The sequence below is a fragment of the Sturnira hondurensis genome, unplaced genomic scaffold (assembly GCF_014824575.4).
Source record: "Sturnira hondurensis isolate 20B ecotype Veracruz unplaced genomic scaffold, ASM1482457v3 Scaffold0022566, whole genome shotgun sequence".
Lineage (NCBI taxonomy): Eukaryota > Metazoa > Chordata > Mammalia > Chiroptera > Phyllostomidae > Sturnira > Sturnira hondurensis.
Window position 1 is genome coordinate 4,865,551 of NW_028095197.1, and position 16,197 is coordinate 4,881,747.

General features: G+C 40.0%; 1 protein-coding gene across 2 annotated transcripts; it reads right to left on the reverse strand.

Annotated features, from left to right (window-relative positions):
• Positions 1-119: 119 nt before the first annotated feature.
• Positions 120-15,878, reverse strand: NDUFB6 (NADH:ubiquinone oxidoreductase subunit B6). Of its 2 annotated transcripts, XM_037036186.1 has the most exons (4): positions 15,569-15,870; positions 13,149-13,241; positions 5,412-5,456; positions 120-300 (listed from the first exon to the last, which is right to left on the reverse strand). In XM_037036186.1, the coding sequence occupies exons 1-4, from the start codon at positions 15,746-15,748 to the stop codon at positions 232-234; spliced, it is 387 nt and encodes a 128-aa protein (XP_036892081.1). In that variant the 5' UTR covers positions 15,749-15,870; the 3' UTR covers positions 120-231. The 2 variants fall into 2 exon arrangements, with proteins under 2 accessions (XP_036892081.1, XP_036892082.1); XM_037036187.1 differs by lacking the exon at positions 13,149-13,241 and having other exon boundaries at positions 15,569-15,878.
• Between the last annotated feature and the right edge of the window lie 319 nt (positions 15,879-16,197).

Here is a 16,197-nt window from a genome sequence, read left to right on the forward strand (position 1 = left end):
TCAAGAATGGTCAGAAAAGGGTGATTGCTCATACCATTTTTTTTAGCATGTCCAGTTTTTACTCATCCTTAAATTGCAGTTTCAAATTGTACAGTGTTTGGGAAGAAACAGGCAGCACATACACGAGAGTACACTTTATTCAAGTTACTTTTCCAGAAAACATATTCAGTAAATATGGTAATGTAGCAACAAAACTTGGGCTCGTGTGCCTATGAAATTTTAAATTAATCTTCAATGATGTTGATCAGGAAATTCCTTCATTGGTGGAATTACTTCTCCAGTTTCCAGAATTGTATCACCCTAGGAAAATAAACATGCATTAGCAGAAAAAATCTTGTCTGCAGAGGTGTATCCACTTGGGCAGACCTCATACTAAAAATCTAGTTCAGCTTTGGCATTCACACTGTAAAAGAGTGTGACAAATCAAAGGCTGTCTAAAGACGAGAATCCAGTATTCAAATTTTAAGGTTTAAGTAAAGGAACAAAGGAAGTTTTACTCAAACAAAATGACCAGAAAGGGCATGAAAAGTGCCTTTCACAGAATGATAGAGATGTCTGTTTGCATGGCCCCAAGAAATAGGAGAAGCGGGATAGGGAAATACCTTCAGCTCAGTAAAAGGAGGTAATGTACACCCAGCAATTAAATATAGGCAATCACCAGTTTACTGTTTGGCCCAGACAGTAGAAACAGAATGCACACTTTGCCTGGGTAGTGGTTCAGGTGTCATTTCAAACCTAGACAGAGTGTATGGCAGAAAAGGCATGGGCTTTGGAGACCAGAACCAAGTGGTGAGAACCCTGGAACTCCATGGACAAGCTGTATAACTGTAGGCAAATTACTTACTTAGCTTTAGTTTCAGCTTTGTGTTCAAGTTAGATTCAGTCACCCTGACAGTTCATGAATGACTGCGTAGGGTAGAATTATCCTCCACCCCCTACCCCTGCCATTTCCTGACCTGTTACCTGGTAAAGAAATAAACTTATGTTTAAGCTATTACACATTTTGGGGGTAATTTGGTACCACAGCTAACATTACCCTAACACAGAAATTAGTACTCTGAAGTGGTACTAATGCTGCTATAAGAAAAACTGAACCACATGGCATGGACACTGGCATTGGAAGGTAAAAGATGGAAATAAAAGACAGTGATAACTTGGAAGCAGACTGTCTAATCAACCCGAGGTTCTAGAAGAGGTAGCTGGAAAAACAGTTATATGTTTTTGACTACTTGCTGCTTGAGTTATTTCAGGAAATAACTCAGGCAAGAGGTGACTGATTTGAAACAAGAGAATGAAAAAATTCAAGTCCTTTCAGGATTAGAAAATCATATTGCCAGTTAACCCTTTAATCATAAGGGTTAACACTGAAGACATTCTGAGAAACAGAAGCCCGATGAAGCTCAGTAAAGAGAGGAACCCTACGGTAAAGATCAGACTGAAGTGAAGGTAGCCTTTGATCCAGAGTGTTTCGGGCAGTCTCCACAAAGCTGACACTGACTTGAGATAGGCAGTTGCAGGAGGACCAAGTAGAGAACTTGGTAACTGTATAGAAAGTACAAATGAACGTGGGACTAGCCAGAAGTAAATAGAATCCTACCAAGTATTTTTCTTTTCATGCCTACCAAATGTGGGAACTATATAATCAAAGAAACCATCATACAGACAACTAAAGCCTGTGAATGTCTGAGCTTAAAACAACCTCTGGCACTCAACCTTCTGTGAGCAGGAGGCAGAGAAAAAGACTGTAGGACCCTTACAGGGTCATATATCCCAGTACCCATTTTAGATGTGGTCAAGGTTGATGATGGAAAAGAAAGAACCCCCTGGACACAGCCAGGGGCCAGGAAGAACAATGAACAAAGGTGTTACTTTGAGAAGACAAAATCAGTTTCCATTCAAGTAACTACCTATACACAAGGGTTAGGAGTCTTCATAATATTTGACAACACTTTCAGAATTGCCAAGAACCAGAGACTTCCGCCAAGATGGAGGCATAGGTGGAAACACTGTGCCTTCTCCCACAACCAAGTCTGACTACAACAAAAGTTTTGGAGAACTAAGACACACCCAGAGACCATAAAACCGAATTATACGGAAGTCCGACAGCTACGAACTGTTCAACGGGGACGGTAAGAGAGGCAGAGCCAGCAGCGGAGCAGGGTCGGGAAGGACAGACCTAGGAGCGCAGGCAGCCCGGACCTAGTCGGGGTGCGGGGCAGACTGACCAAGGTAGCATACTCGCGCGCAGTTGAGACGGACCACGCAGGCCCCAGGGGGCGAACCCAGTGGTGGAGGGCTGACAGCGGCGGCACACTCGCGTGCAGTGGAGTGGGGCGTGTGGCCCGGGTGACGGTGGTGGCTGCGGTGCTGGTGGGGGTCGCGGAGGCGGGCGCCGGAGGGAAGCCACTGTCCCTCTTTGACCCCGCCCCCACATACAACCTCACAACCCAGAGACTGAGTTGCCCTGCTCTGGTGAAAACCTAGGGCTCCGTTCCTGCTACTTAACAGGCACGAACAGCCCAAAAGATGGTGCAAGAACTCAAAGTCCCAGAGCCAATAACTCTAAGTGACCAACAGATTGCCAGCCTCTCAGAAGCCCAATTTAAAACACTATTTATCAGGATGCTCACAGAATTGGTAGAGTACAGTCACAAATTAGAGGAACTTAGTCACAAATTAGAGGAACATATGAAGGCTAAACTAATTGAAATGAAGGGAGATGTCCAGGAAACCAATAGCGATGGAAAGGAAAATGGGACTCAAATCAAGGGAGTGGACCAGAAGGAAGAACGAAACATCCAACCAGAAAATAGTAAAGAAACAAGAATTCAAAAAAATGAGGAGAGGCTTAGGAACCTCCAGGACATCTTTAAACGTTCCAACGTCCGGATTGTAGGGGTACCAGAAGGGGGAAAGAAACAGCCACGAGTGGAAAACGTATTTGAACAAATAATAAAGGAGAACTTCCCCAGTCTGGCAAAGGAAATGGACTTCCGGGAAATCCAGGAAGCTCAGAGAGTCCCAAACAAGTCGGACCCGAGAAGGAACACACCAAGGCACATCATAATTACATTAGCCGAGACTAAAATGAAGGAGAGAATCCTAGAAGCAGCAAGGGATAAGGGGACAGTCACCTACAAAGGAGTACCCATCAGACTGTCAGCGGATTTCTCAAAAGAGACCTTACAGGCAAGAAGGGGCTGGAAAGAAGTATTCCAAGTCATGAAATCCAAAGACCTACAGCCAAGATTGCTTTATCCAGCAAAACTTTCATTTAGAATGGAAGGACAGATAAAGTGCTTCTCAGATAAGGTCAAGTTCAAGGAGTTCATCATCACCAAGCCCTTATTATATGAAATGCTAAAGGGACTTATATAAGAAAAAGAAGATGAAAAATATGAACAGTGAAAGGACAGCAAACACACAGTTATTAACAACCACACCTAAAACAAAAGCAAACCAAGAGGACAGCTAGATCAGGAGTGGAACCATAGAAATGAAGAACACATGGAGGGTTAGAAACAGGGGGGTGGGAGGAGGAGAAGGGGGGAGAAGGCACAGAAAATAGCATAGATGGTAGGTAGAAAATAGATAGGGGGAGGGTGAGAATAGTGGGGGAAATATAGAATCTAAAGAATTTGAGACACGTGGTTATAAACTAAGGGGAGAGAAGGGTGGGGGAGGGAGTGTGTGGGTGGAGGGGAATGAAGGGGGGAATAGAACAACTGTAATGGTATAATCAATAAACTATAAAAAAAAAAAAAGGATTGCCAAGAACCAGTGACTGCTCTGCTGTCTGAAACACCATCACTGAAGAATGCGTGTGGTGGTGGTAGGGAGCCAAGAGATAGTTTACTTGCCATCTTAGTTCATCGATCCTCAAGTCTCCAAGAGAAGTCATATCTAAACCTGACAGACACTACTATGCATCATCTGGAGACCTTGGATTTGAGGCTGGTTGCAGTGATGGAATGGGACTTTGGGATTTTCCTTAGGGAAGGAACTGTGTATATGTGTGGGAAGAAGGAAGCAAAGAGCTATTTTGGCTAGAAGGATGGACTATGGCAGAATTCCAGTCATGGGAGGCTGAGAAATATAAGAAAGCACATAGCTATTTGGGACAATGAGAATGAGTTCTGGCCAACAGGATTTAAGAGAAGTGATGTAAGCTACTTCCAAGTTTAGGCCTTAAAATCATCTTGAGACATCCAACCCTCTCTTCCCCTTATATGATTTTGGAAGCTTCATTCTAGATGGCTTAACCATAAGACAGGAAGATTGCCTGCTTCACATTGTCTGTGATATCAGTAAGAAACTGTTTCCTTTGTTTTGTTAAGCCATAGAGATTTACGGGTGTTTCTTACTGCTTATTCTATTCTGTGTACAAATGAGCATTCTTCAGGTCCTCAAATGGAAAGCTTCTCAAAGGGGTCAATGGCACAGAAACAGAAAGAATCACAGTGGCAAAAAATAGAGAAGTAGGAGAAATGCTATGGAAAGAAAGAAATACTAAATATGTATATGAAATAAAAAATAAATTCCTGAACTCGTGAAGCCAGCAAGATAATTGCCTATTTTGAGACTACCTAAGCCCTGACACACATCAAGTATACACAATGAAACACAGAAGAAACCCCCTACTATTTCCTAAAGCTGAGTTCCAACTGCAAGGTTAGTCAATTTTGGTGTTTCTCCCTAAAATTCTCTTCTGTTGCAATAGATAATGGATTACTGTGACTATGTTATTTGACTGAAGCAAGAATCAACACTGAGTTTTATTTTTCAAAATTACAGAACTTAGAGATTGATGGTAGTTTATTATCTGTGACAAGATATAGGAAAAAAACAAAGTATTTTTATGTTAAACAATAACTTCACAAACCAGGAAAAATACCAACTGACTACTGTGTAATCTTTTAATGCTGAAAAGACTCATTTTAAATTAGGATAATAGCTTATGTTTTCATATTATACAATTTAAGCACACATTAACAAATTTTAAATTCACAGATAGAGACATTAAGGTCAAAGAGCCATAAGAAATAACAGTTTGGAAATAGTAACAGGAATTCAGTTGCTATTACTATGCATTACATTACCATGCTCAGGTGCTGCTCAGTCTAAGTTCTTAACTGCGCATAAGCACAGGATACTTACCTTCAGTTCACTTTATGACTATAAAAATCATACAAGTTTTACAGACAAGCTGAAGAGAAATGTGTCCACCTCACATTTCTGTAATTGCTACCTCACACTATTTTCTCTTTTTTTCTTTTTGAACAAGAATATACAAAACAGGCACTTGAACTGACAATGAGAAGAAAGGAACATTTTGGTTAACAATCACTTGATAGGGAAAGGAGAAAGAAAACTATAAACCAAAGAAAAATTAGAGTTGTTTTAAGACTTACTGGGAATATTCTGGGCTTGCTTTCAACAATGGCATACGGTTTTTTCTGAAATAAAAGTAATGCTCTGTTAATTACGGTTTTAGAGTCTCTTCTAAAAAAATAGATCCTGTCCCAAATGTTTAACTTAGTTCCAAATTTTCACCACTCCAGACTCATACAACCATTTACTCCAGATCTCTACTTGGCTGTGAAACAGGTATCTCAAACTTGACCACAGCCCCTATCTCAGTATATGGCCCTTTAATTCTCCCAATTAAGGAGGCCAAAAACTTGACCCCTCAGCAGATCCTGTTGGTTCTACCTTGAGATTATATCCCAGGTCTGTTTCTTACCACTTCTATTACTACTATCCTTGTCTAAGCCTCTAGCATTTTTCACCTACATGTCCTCCTACCGTCTAATCTCCACACTGCAAGCAGACCAGAGTGATTCTTTTAAGATGTATCACTCCTCTGCTCAAAGTTTCTTAATTCTTAGAGAAAAAAGCCCAAGTTCTGGCAGTGATCTCTAAGACCCTGCACAATCTGTCCCTCAGCTACATCTCTGAGCTCCTACCCTTCTCACTCTCCTTATACTATAGCCATGGTGTTTCCTTTGCTTTAGTCCAATCAGCTGAGCCTGCCTGAACCTTAGAGCCCTTACCCTTAATGACTCCTCTACCTGAAATGCTCTCCTAGTTATCTGCTTGGTTCATATCTTCATGTTATTTATGTTACTCTTCAAGAAGCACTTCCTCAGAAAGGCCTAATTAAAATAACAGACTCTGCGACTCTTTAGTCTTTTACCCTACTTAGCTTTCCTTCCACAGACTTAGCACCTCCATTACATACCTCTTTGTTTACCTATTTATTGCCACTCTCCAAGACTAAACATTTCATGAGGGCACAGACTCAGTATGATTTGTTCACTGCTGAATCCCTGTGTTTAGAACAGTGCCTTGTACACAGGAGGAACTAAATATTTATAAAAGTACTTATTAAGCATATACATCTGCATGAAATACCAAGCCAAAATAATTTAATTACTTTCATGATGTAAAACTCAGAGAAATTGAAGCCAAAAGCAGGAGAGAAATGAAACTTAGATTACAATGTGAGGACATTAAAGTGTTTTTTTCTTTTAAAATAGAAATGTTTTATCTTTCATTTTTTTTAATTTTTAAAAAATATATTTTATTGATTATACCATTACAGTTGTTCTATTCTCCCCCTTCATTCCCCTCCACCCTGCACACCCCCTCCTTCACCATTCCCCCCTTTAGTTTATGACCACGTGTCTCAAGTTCTTTAGATTCTATATTTCCCCTACTATTCTTGCCCTCCCCCCTATTTCCTACCTACCATCTATGCTACTTATTTTCTGTATCTTCTCCCCCCTTCTCCTCCTCCCACTCCCCTGTTGCTAAACCTCCATGTGTTCTTCATTTCTATGGTTCTCCTCCTGATCTAGCTGTCCTCTTGGTTTGCTTTTGTTTTATGTGTGGTTGTTGATAACTGTGAGTCTGCTGTCCTTTACTGTTCATATTTTTCATCTTCTTTTTCTTATATAAGTTCCTTTAACATTTCATACAATAAAGGCTTGGTGATAATGAACTCCTTGAATTTGATCTTATCTGAGAAGCACTTTATCGTCCTTCCATTGTAAATGAAAGCTTTGCTGAATAGAGCAATCTTGGATGTAGGTCTTTGGATTTCATGACTTGAAATACTTCTTTCCAGCCCCTTCTTGCCTGTAAGGTCTCTTTTGAGAAATCAGCTGACAGTCTGATGGGAACTCCTTTGTAGGTGACTGTCCCCTTATCTCTTGCTACTTCTAGGATTCTCTCCTTCATTTTAATCTTGGCTAATGTAATTATGATGTGCCTTGGTGTGTTCCTTCTTGGGTCCAACTTCTTTGGCACTCTCTGAGCTTCCTGGATTTCCTGGAAGTCTATTTCCTTTGCCAGACTGGGGAAGTTCTCCTTTATTATTTGTTCAAATAAGTTTTCCACTCATGGCTGTTTCTTTTCCCCTTCTGGTACCCCTATAATTCGGATGTTGGAACATTTAAAGATGTCCTGAAGGTTCCTCAGCCTCTCCTCATTTTTTTTTGAATTCTTATTTCTTTATTTTTTTCTGTTTGGTCATTTTTTTGTTCCTTCTGTTCCACTCCCTTGATTTGAGTCCCAGTTTCCTTTCCATCACTACTGGTTTCCTGTGCATTTCCCTTCATTTCAATTAGTTTAGCTTTCATTTGTTCTTCTAATTTGTGGCTAAAATCAACCAGTTCTGTGCGCATCCTGATCACCAGTGTTTTGAACTGTGCATCTGAGAGGTTCGCTATTTCTTTTTCGCTTAGAGTTATTGGCTGTGGGGCTTTGAGTTCTTCTTGAGCCATATTTTGGACTGTTCGTGCCTGTTATGTACGAGGACCAGAGCCCTAGGTATTCACCAGGGCAGGGCAACTCAGTTGCTGGGTTGTGATGCTGTATGTGGGGGCAGGGGTCAAAGGAAAGCGCAATTGCGGTCTCCTCTGCTGCTTCCCACCTCCGGGACCCGCGAGGTCCGTCTCACTGCTCACTCCTCTGCTGGTTTATGTGCACTCGAATATGCAACCTCCGTCAGCCTGCCCCGCACCCTCACTGGGTCCTCGCTGCTACCCCGGCTGCCTGTGCGCCTGGGTCGGGGGATCCTTCCTGCCTGTCCCTGCTCTGCTGCTGGCTCCACTCCTCTTACCCGTCCTGGTTGAACGGTTCATTGTTGTCAGACTTCCATATAGTTCAATTTTCTGTTCTTTGGCTGCATCTTTGTTTACTAAATCTTTGTTGTATTCAAACTTGGTTGTGGGAGAAGGCACAGTGTTTCCACCTACGCCTCCATCTTGATTTAATTTTAGTAAATCAAATCCAGAGTAAACAGGTTAATGTCAAATATAATCATTTCCAAAAATAATGGGACAATCCATATATTCTGTTATTTAGAGTATTTGTAATGTGTAAGGTAATCTGGTTTTAAAACACTAGTTTTAAGATTCTAGTTAAAAGTGCATAATTGATTTAGACTTGTAATTTTAAGTTTAAAAAGATTTTGCTTCTTAGGGTCATTAATTTGCCCTATAAATATTTTTTTAAGTTTTTATTTATTTATTTATTTTTAGAGAGAGGGGAAGGGAGGGAGAAAGAGAGGGAACAAAACATCAACGTGTGGCTGCCTCTCACGTGGCCCCCATTGGGGTCCTGGCCTGCAACCCAGGCATGTGCCCCAACTGGGTATCAAACTGGCAACCCTTTGGTTTGCAGTCCATGCTCAATCCACTGAGCTACATCAGCTAGAGCTGCCCTATAAATACTTAAAAATAAAATATATAAAATTTGCCCTGGCTGCTGTAGCTCAGTGGATTAAGCAAGGGCCTGCGAACCAGATGATCGCGGTTCGATTCCCAGTCAGGGCACCTTCCTGGCTTGCAGGCCAGTTCCCCCCAGGGGCCAGTTCCCAGCAGGGGATGCACGAGAAGCAACCATACATTGATGTTTCTCTTCCTCTCTCCTTCCCTTCCCCTCTAAAGAAAATAAATAAAATATTTAAAATATATATATATATATAATTTATAAAATGTCTAAAATATGTAAGAGAATCTGATTATGTTTATAAGTGGAATTATTTTAGGGGTGTTCAACTGGGATTGATCCAAAAATAGTAAGAACCAAGAAAGAAGACTGTATTTTATTAGCTTTATAAGCAGTTTAACAGAATTTTAAAAATAATTTAAAGAATTAGAAAAAAATTTTCTCATTTGAAACTAACAAATTGAATATTAATTTATATTCCAGATAACTGTGAACAGTTCTTTTTGTACATAAAAATCACTCTCGGATGTTAAAAAAACTGACAGAACGTACCATACTTCCCCGTGGATAATGCATACTTTTTACCCAAATATTTGAGGGAAAAATAAGGGTGTGCGTTATACATGGGTAGTACTAATTCTGTATCTACATGTTTTTAATTATTTTATTTATGCTTTTGTATTAAAAGCATAACTTTAGAAAGCAATAAAGACACCTGTATGCAAAATAATACCCTGAAATACAATAATCAATTTTGTTTGTAAATATAAATAAATAATTATATTAAAAGGTTAAAATAAAAGGTATTTTTCCTGAAACTTTCAGCCAAAAACATGGATCTACACTATACACAGGAGCACATTATACATGGTAAAATATGGTAATATTTTGTCTTTTCTAGGGTCCTGCATGTTAAGACAGTGAAAAAAACACAGACCTATAATGATATGAAGTGGCCTGTACACTTGCAGGTGAACGGAAATATAAAACTTTGTTTAAGCCCATCAACAATAGAAATATAAACTATACTCTCACCTTTGGACATATAAATTGTTAATCCCCTTTAACGGTTACATCAAGATTTTCTATTGGTATACAGGTATATAGTGAAAACACTAAACCCCAACTCTAATTCCTATATTAATCTCACATTTTTAAACATAAGACAGGCCACATCCACTGGGACATCCCCAGAAACTAATGTGGAAACACACGTTCCTAAACAATTTTCCTTCCTTCCCATGACCAGAAAGCCCTCCTTCCCAAAACCCTACTTATGAAATTCCAAAGCAAGGAATTTTAGTCATAAATGACTCTGAACTTTTCATTCCCAACTTAACTTGAGCTATTTCTTCCTTAAAAAGTATCTCCTGCCTTCACTTTTCCATTCCTGCTAAACAGATTCCCATCAACTAATACCTACTAAATGGTGACAGCCTCCAGCTGGTTTGCCTGATATCAGTGCATACTTTCCTCCCTCCAATTCACTCCACGTATCAATGTTTTTTATGTTTTCCTAAATGTATCATTTTATTGTCACGTTCCTGTTTAAAATGGAAAGCTTCCCACTGCCTACCACATAAAGTTCAACCCCTGTGCTTAGTTTTCAAGAGTTTCCATTAATTGGCCCCAGCCTACTGAGCCAAGAGACCTGTATTCTAGCTATCTTTTCAGTCTTGGGTTAGATATGGTCATGCCCATTACTGACTCCTTATCTTCCTTTTTAACTGGAATAACTTTTCTCCAACACACGCTTACCCAAATCACACCTATCTTCAAACTGTACTATAAACTCCTTAAGGTCAGGAATTTTGTCTTATATATCTTTGATAGCAGTAAAGAAAAAGAACATACTAGGCACTCTATAGTTGTTGATCAGTGGATTTATGTGCTTAGTGAAAAGAAAAAAGATGATGTCATTGATCAGAATTTTAAAGAGACCACCTAATCAACAAAGGACAAGTCACATTAGAGGGAATTTTCTAAGAACCCCAGTTACTTGTTTCTCTCCTTTCAACAGGCTAACTTCAGCTGGATCACCTACAACTTGTTAGGCAGTCTCTAACTTTTGTTTTTATCTTGAAATAATTTTAAACTTCCAGAAAGTTATAAGAATTATAAAAAAAATATTTTTTTTACTGAATTACTTCATAGTAAATTGCTGACTGGTTTACTACTTTAGGATATTTCCTACAAATAAGGAAAATATTCTCAAAATAATCACAAAAGCCATCAAAATCAGGAAATTAACATTGATACACTACTACCTCCTACCTACTCTAAAGAACCCATTCAAATTTTACCAATTGTCTCCATAATTGTTTGAAATTCTCAGGAAATCCCATCTGACCAGACTTATTCTTCATTGTTTAGGCTATTTAAAACTTTGACTCTTAATACCATCTTTAATCTTTTGACTAAGCAGATTATGGCCTATTAATCATAAAATGCATTTAGCTGACATGCCTATTTAGTTTTTTTCAATCTGGAATGAACCTTAGTTAATCTTTAACTTTCACCAATCTTGACACTTTTAAAGGCAATAAGTCAATTATGCAGAAAAGTCCCTCAGTTTAGATTTGTCATAAGTATCCTCATGATTATATTCAGGTTATGCGTTTTTGGCAGAAATTCTGCAAAACTGATGCTGTTTGCTTTTTATTGCATACTATCAAATAGCACACAATTTGTTTGTCCCATTATTAGTAATGTTAATTTAGATTTCTTGATTAAGATGTTCTGTGCCAGGCTTCTCTAACACAAAATTACCTTTTTCCCTGTGTAACAAATGAGTATGTTGAAGATAGGTATTTTGAGATTAATCTTAGTATCTTTTGATGTTCTTTGGCTGAATAAAATATTACTATGATCACTCAAATGATGATTTTTCTAGTCCTATCATTTCTTGACTGTTTATTACTTAGCAATCTATTAAACAAAAAGCTTTCTCTTTTCTCCATTTATACTTAATTATATGAGTATGGACTAATGGATTTATATTTTATATATTAGGTTGTCTATCATCTATTACTATCATTCTAGTAATATAGTGGCATATAGTTTGATGCCAATGCCAGTTCCCTCAAGCTTACTCTGTGTCTTTTTGATATATCTCCATCATTCCTTGAACAATTCTTTACTTTGTGGCACAACAAGCCAATTTTGTATTTTTCCTGCCCCAGCCCTGAAACTGGCCATTTCTCCAAAGAGCTCTTTCAGTGAAGAATTTTATTTAGAAAATAAGATCAGGCTGCCAGACACGCTAATCTCCATGGGGTAGCTCTGCCACCAGGAGCTGTCAGGGTACAGAGCTAGAGAATACACACACTGACATCTGTATTCACTTCTATATCTGTCCATACATATCAAGAACAAGTTCACACCCAGGCTTCCAATTCCATTCCAGTGGCACAGTTTTTTCCCTTTCCAGTTTCCGGCAATGGGAACCTGGGTGCCCCTATCATCAATACACGAGACTGACACACTTACTCGACCGATGTTCTGTGTATAACTAATCTCCTGTCACAACCACCACACTCCAATATAAATAATACCCTCCCCTCACTCAGGTTCTGACGTTTTACTTTGTGCTGCCACCTCCATCACTGCCCCAAATCACCCTTCTTCCAATATCCCACACCAGGCTGCGGCCACTGCTATTCTCCAAACAGGTGCTCTCACCAATACCCCTTCCCTGTCGTAGAAACCCACTCAGGATCTAACACTCCTTGGTGGGCACAAGAATCCCCCCTACTCTGTGTGGGTTACAACACTGCAGGCTAGGCGGCCATCACTGCTCTCTCCCATGCCACCCCCGAAATGCATTCTTTCCTCACCAGGCCTGGCTCCGACACCTACACCAGGCTATCCATTTAGCCTTCTCAATAAGACAACTGGCTTATTTCAACCAAAACATCCAAGATCTTTCAGTGAAAAAGTTCAAGCTTTTGAACACCTTGGATTCTAAAGAAAAAATGTTGTAAATATCAAATAGAATAAAGGAAAGGGAAATAGAATGATGACAAAGATAACCTTTGACTATTTTGAATTGTTATCTTATACCAGATTTCCACTCAAAAATAGAAACAGAACTTTTTTCTCCCTCCTACTCAAAACCCTGAATTTACATTACTATTATTGATTCACTAGATTCTAATCAAGTGTAAACATTATTTCTATGAGGAAATGCATTTCAAATTGCGAGCAACAAAAAGATTAACTTTTTGAAAAAACATACATTACTTAAGATTTATTAAACCTTTTACTTAAAAGGATACAAAGTTGTTCAAAATCAGTTACAAGTGACGTTTATTTCCACTAGGTAAAGCAGGGTAAGGCATATCCACATAGAAAATCATTTTGTACAATATTAAAAATAAATTCTGAGAAACACATGTTTAAAATGTACTTACATTCACATGATATTTGAGATAATAATGAATAATCCAAGCAGGTACAAGTACATGAGTGAAAACAAGGACACTGTGTCGGTATGTCTTATAGATCTGGGGGGAAAAACATACAAAAAATAAACAGGTATTCTATATTACATTTGTGGCAAAGAAAAAACCAAACCATCAATGGTATAATAATGTCATGATCACTTAAAAATTTCTAAATGCTGCAAATTTCTGTACAGTCTATAGCTAACCTCACCCACTCAAATATTTTTACTAAGCATAGGCCCTCTAGAGGATAGGATACCTAGAGTTCAAGGCAAGATGCGCTAAGACAAGTAGCATTTTGCAAAACTATAGTAAGGCATTTATAGATTTTTCTTTAAAAAACTTGTAAAAGATCCTTATTGTAAGTTTAAGATAAAACATGGCATAAAATGTTAATCAATTTAACCAGAGTAATCCAACCTACAGAATTTTGCAGATAAATTTATCTCCCTAATTTATCAATCTTCACAATCAACTCCACTTGCATCATTCTAGGTGTGAGGCAGACAACCTGAGCACACTGATGCTAGAAGAGTGTTTTACATACTGACATAGGAGTGTTTCAAGCTCACTTTGAGATGCCTTTATACTATTTTAAGAGAAAGGCAAAAGAGAACTAAAAAAATGGAACTTTTCCATGGCAGCCAATTTGTCTGAAACACACTTATCCTTTCAGGAAAAGGATTCTAAGTGTTGTAATAGATATGATTGTGGAAGAAAAAATAAACTCAAAGTAAGTTAAGATGGCTTTCAACAAATGATTAATTACTTTTTTAAAAAAAGATCTTACTTATTTTAGACAGAGGGAAAGGGAAGGAGAAAGAGAGGCAGAGAAACATCAATGTATGGTTGCCTCTTGTGCGCCCCCTACTGGAGACCTGGCCTGCAACCCAGGCCCTGACTGGGAATGGAACAAGCAACCCTTTGGTTTGAAGGCCTGTGCTCAATCCACTCAGCCACACCAGCCAGGACTGACTATATACTTCACATCACTAGCTGATGGGAAGGCTGTCTACTTTCAACCAATGGCTGCCAAAATGAACAAGTAATGTGACAGATATAAAGGGCAAGAGAAGGGTTGAATTAGAGTGCAATTTTACCATCATAAATAAGTATCTAATACCACTTTCTTAGACAAAATTGCACCAAACTTTGTAGACTGTAAGAAAGTAGATACACACATTTCAATATGAACTTCAATTTCTAGCTCTATGACCACAAGTAGATCACTGAATTTTTGTAAGCCTCAGTTTCCGCTCATTCAAAATGAGAATTAGGAATCGTTTTCTAATTTATAGGAATAAAGCATTAAGTAAAGTAACACATATAACCCTTAGCAAACTGACCCACACTGAGTAAGCACCCAAGTGTTACTTAGTATTACTCCCATTATTATCAGCTGATGTCTTAGTTGAGAGCAATTCTGAGATAGTGTTCATTCCTCATAACTGATGTGATTTATGACCTCAAAAGTATGCCCAGAGACCCTAAAAATAAAGATAAATTTTTTTAAAGATTTTATTTATTTATTTTTAGAGAGAGGGGAAGGGAGAGAGAAAGAGTGACAGAAACATTGACTTGTGAGAGATCCATCCAACGGTTGCCTCTCACATGTCCCTAACCGGGGACTTGGCCAGCAAGCCAGGCACATGCCCTGACTGAGAATCCAACTAGCAACCTTCGGATCAGAGGCCGGGGCTCAACCCACTAAACCACAAGAGCCAGGGCTAAAGACAACTCTTGACCGGTGGCTGTCTACAGAGTAAAGTCCAGGAATGGCATTTCTCTTAAATGAAAAAGTTTGTTAAAAGTACATAGTGGTAGTTTAGAAAGGTGGCTCCTGAACATGACTCATTATGCATACTAACAGGACCCTGTCTATTACGGTAATCACACGGGGCACTGCACTGCTAGAGACTTATTGAGCCTTCTGGTAGTAGGCTGTAGTGTTCGTTGGTCTCTGCAACCTCAACTTTAAAAATCAGCCAAGTGTCCTCAAATATTAAAGCCATAGAATTTTAACTACTGAATCCTTGGCTATCAGCCTGAGGGAAGATTTGTACAGTCAAAAGAGAACCAAACGTGCAGTGTCCTGCCAAATCCAAGCAAAGATTCGTCTCCTTCGGATCATACTAGAAAGCAGAGGCAAGACTCTCCCGAAGCCATACGTGCTCCTGGATTCCCAACTCCCATCCACTCTTGGGACAAGGTAGCATCCCGCTAAACCTGTCTTTGTTGTCCCCCAGGGAACTATCGGGACTTGCCGGCGCAAAGCGATGTCAGTCCTTGGTGTGGTCGCAAGGAGCAGGCATCGCAGCCAGCTGGCTGGGGGTCGCGGAGGATTGTGTGTACCGGGGGTGGAGGAGGGAAGGAGGCCGGTCACTCACCAGGTTCTTCCAAGGGGCCTGGTCTTGAAGAAAATTATTCCAGAATCTCTCCATGGGCCACATCCTCTGAGGGGGCAGCACCGGCTCCCGGGGGCTCAGCTCCTGGTCCTTCAGCCATCGCCTTCTCAGTTCTCGCAGCTGCTGCAGCCGCAGTTTCTCGTCTGGCGTGTACCCTGTCATGTCGCCGCTGGTACCCAGGTAGAAGGAGTCGGCGCGTCCCCGGACCAGGGTCTAGTCACTTGGGCGCGCTCCCGCTGGGCAAGGCGACCTTGCGAGGACGCCTGAGAGCGGCGCGCGGTTTTGACGTCACTCCGGCCATGCCTCCGCCGCGGCTCCAATCACCGCGTAGTAGCTGAGCATGCGCAAAGCGCTGCATCCGACTTTCTAGGGTCTTGCTTACCACCAGCGAGTGTGCTGCTGTAAAGGGGAGGAGATGTTCAGAACCAAGTTCAAGGAGCCCGAGGGCTTGCGGTACTGATAAGGAAAAATCGGTGTGTCGGGAAGGTTGCGAGTATGTGATTCATTGAATTATCCAAATGCAGACTTCTTTACTTGCCTTTCCCACCTTGGAATTCCTCTTCCCTGGAGTTTGTGGAGTCCATGACAGCCGAGTTTAAATCCCAGCCGTG

Bases quoted from the DNA above. Each gene is read 5' to 3' on its own strand.
- NDUFB6 (XM_037036186.1), bottom strand. From the start codon at position 15,748: ATGACAGGGTACACGCCAGACGAGAAACTGCGGCTGCAGCAGCTGCGA. The intron at 13,242-15,568 runs GTGAGTGACCGG...TTTTCCCCCCAG, and splicing joins AGGCCCCTTGGAAGAACCTG to ATCTATAAGACATACCGACA. The intron at 5,457-13,148 runs GTAAGTACATTT...CTTTTATTTCAG, and splicing joins ATCTCAAATATCATGTGAAT to AAAAAACCGTATGCCATTGT.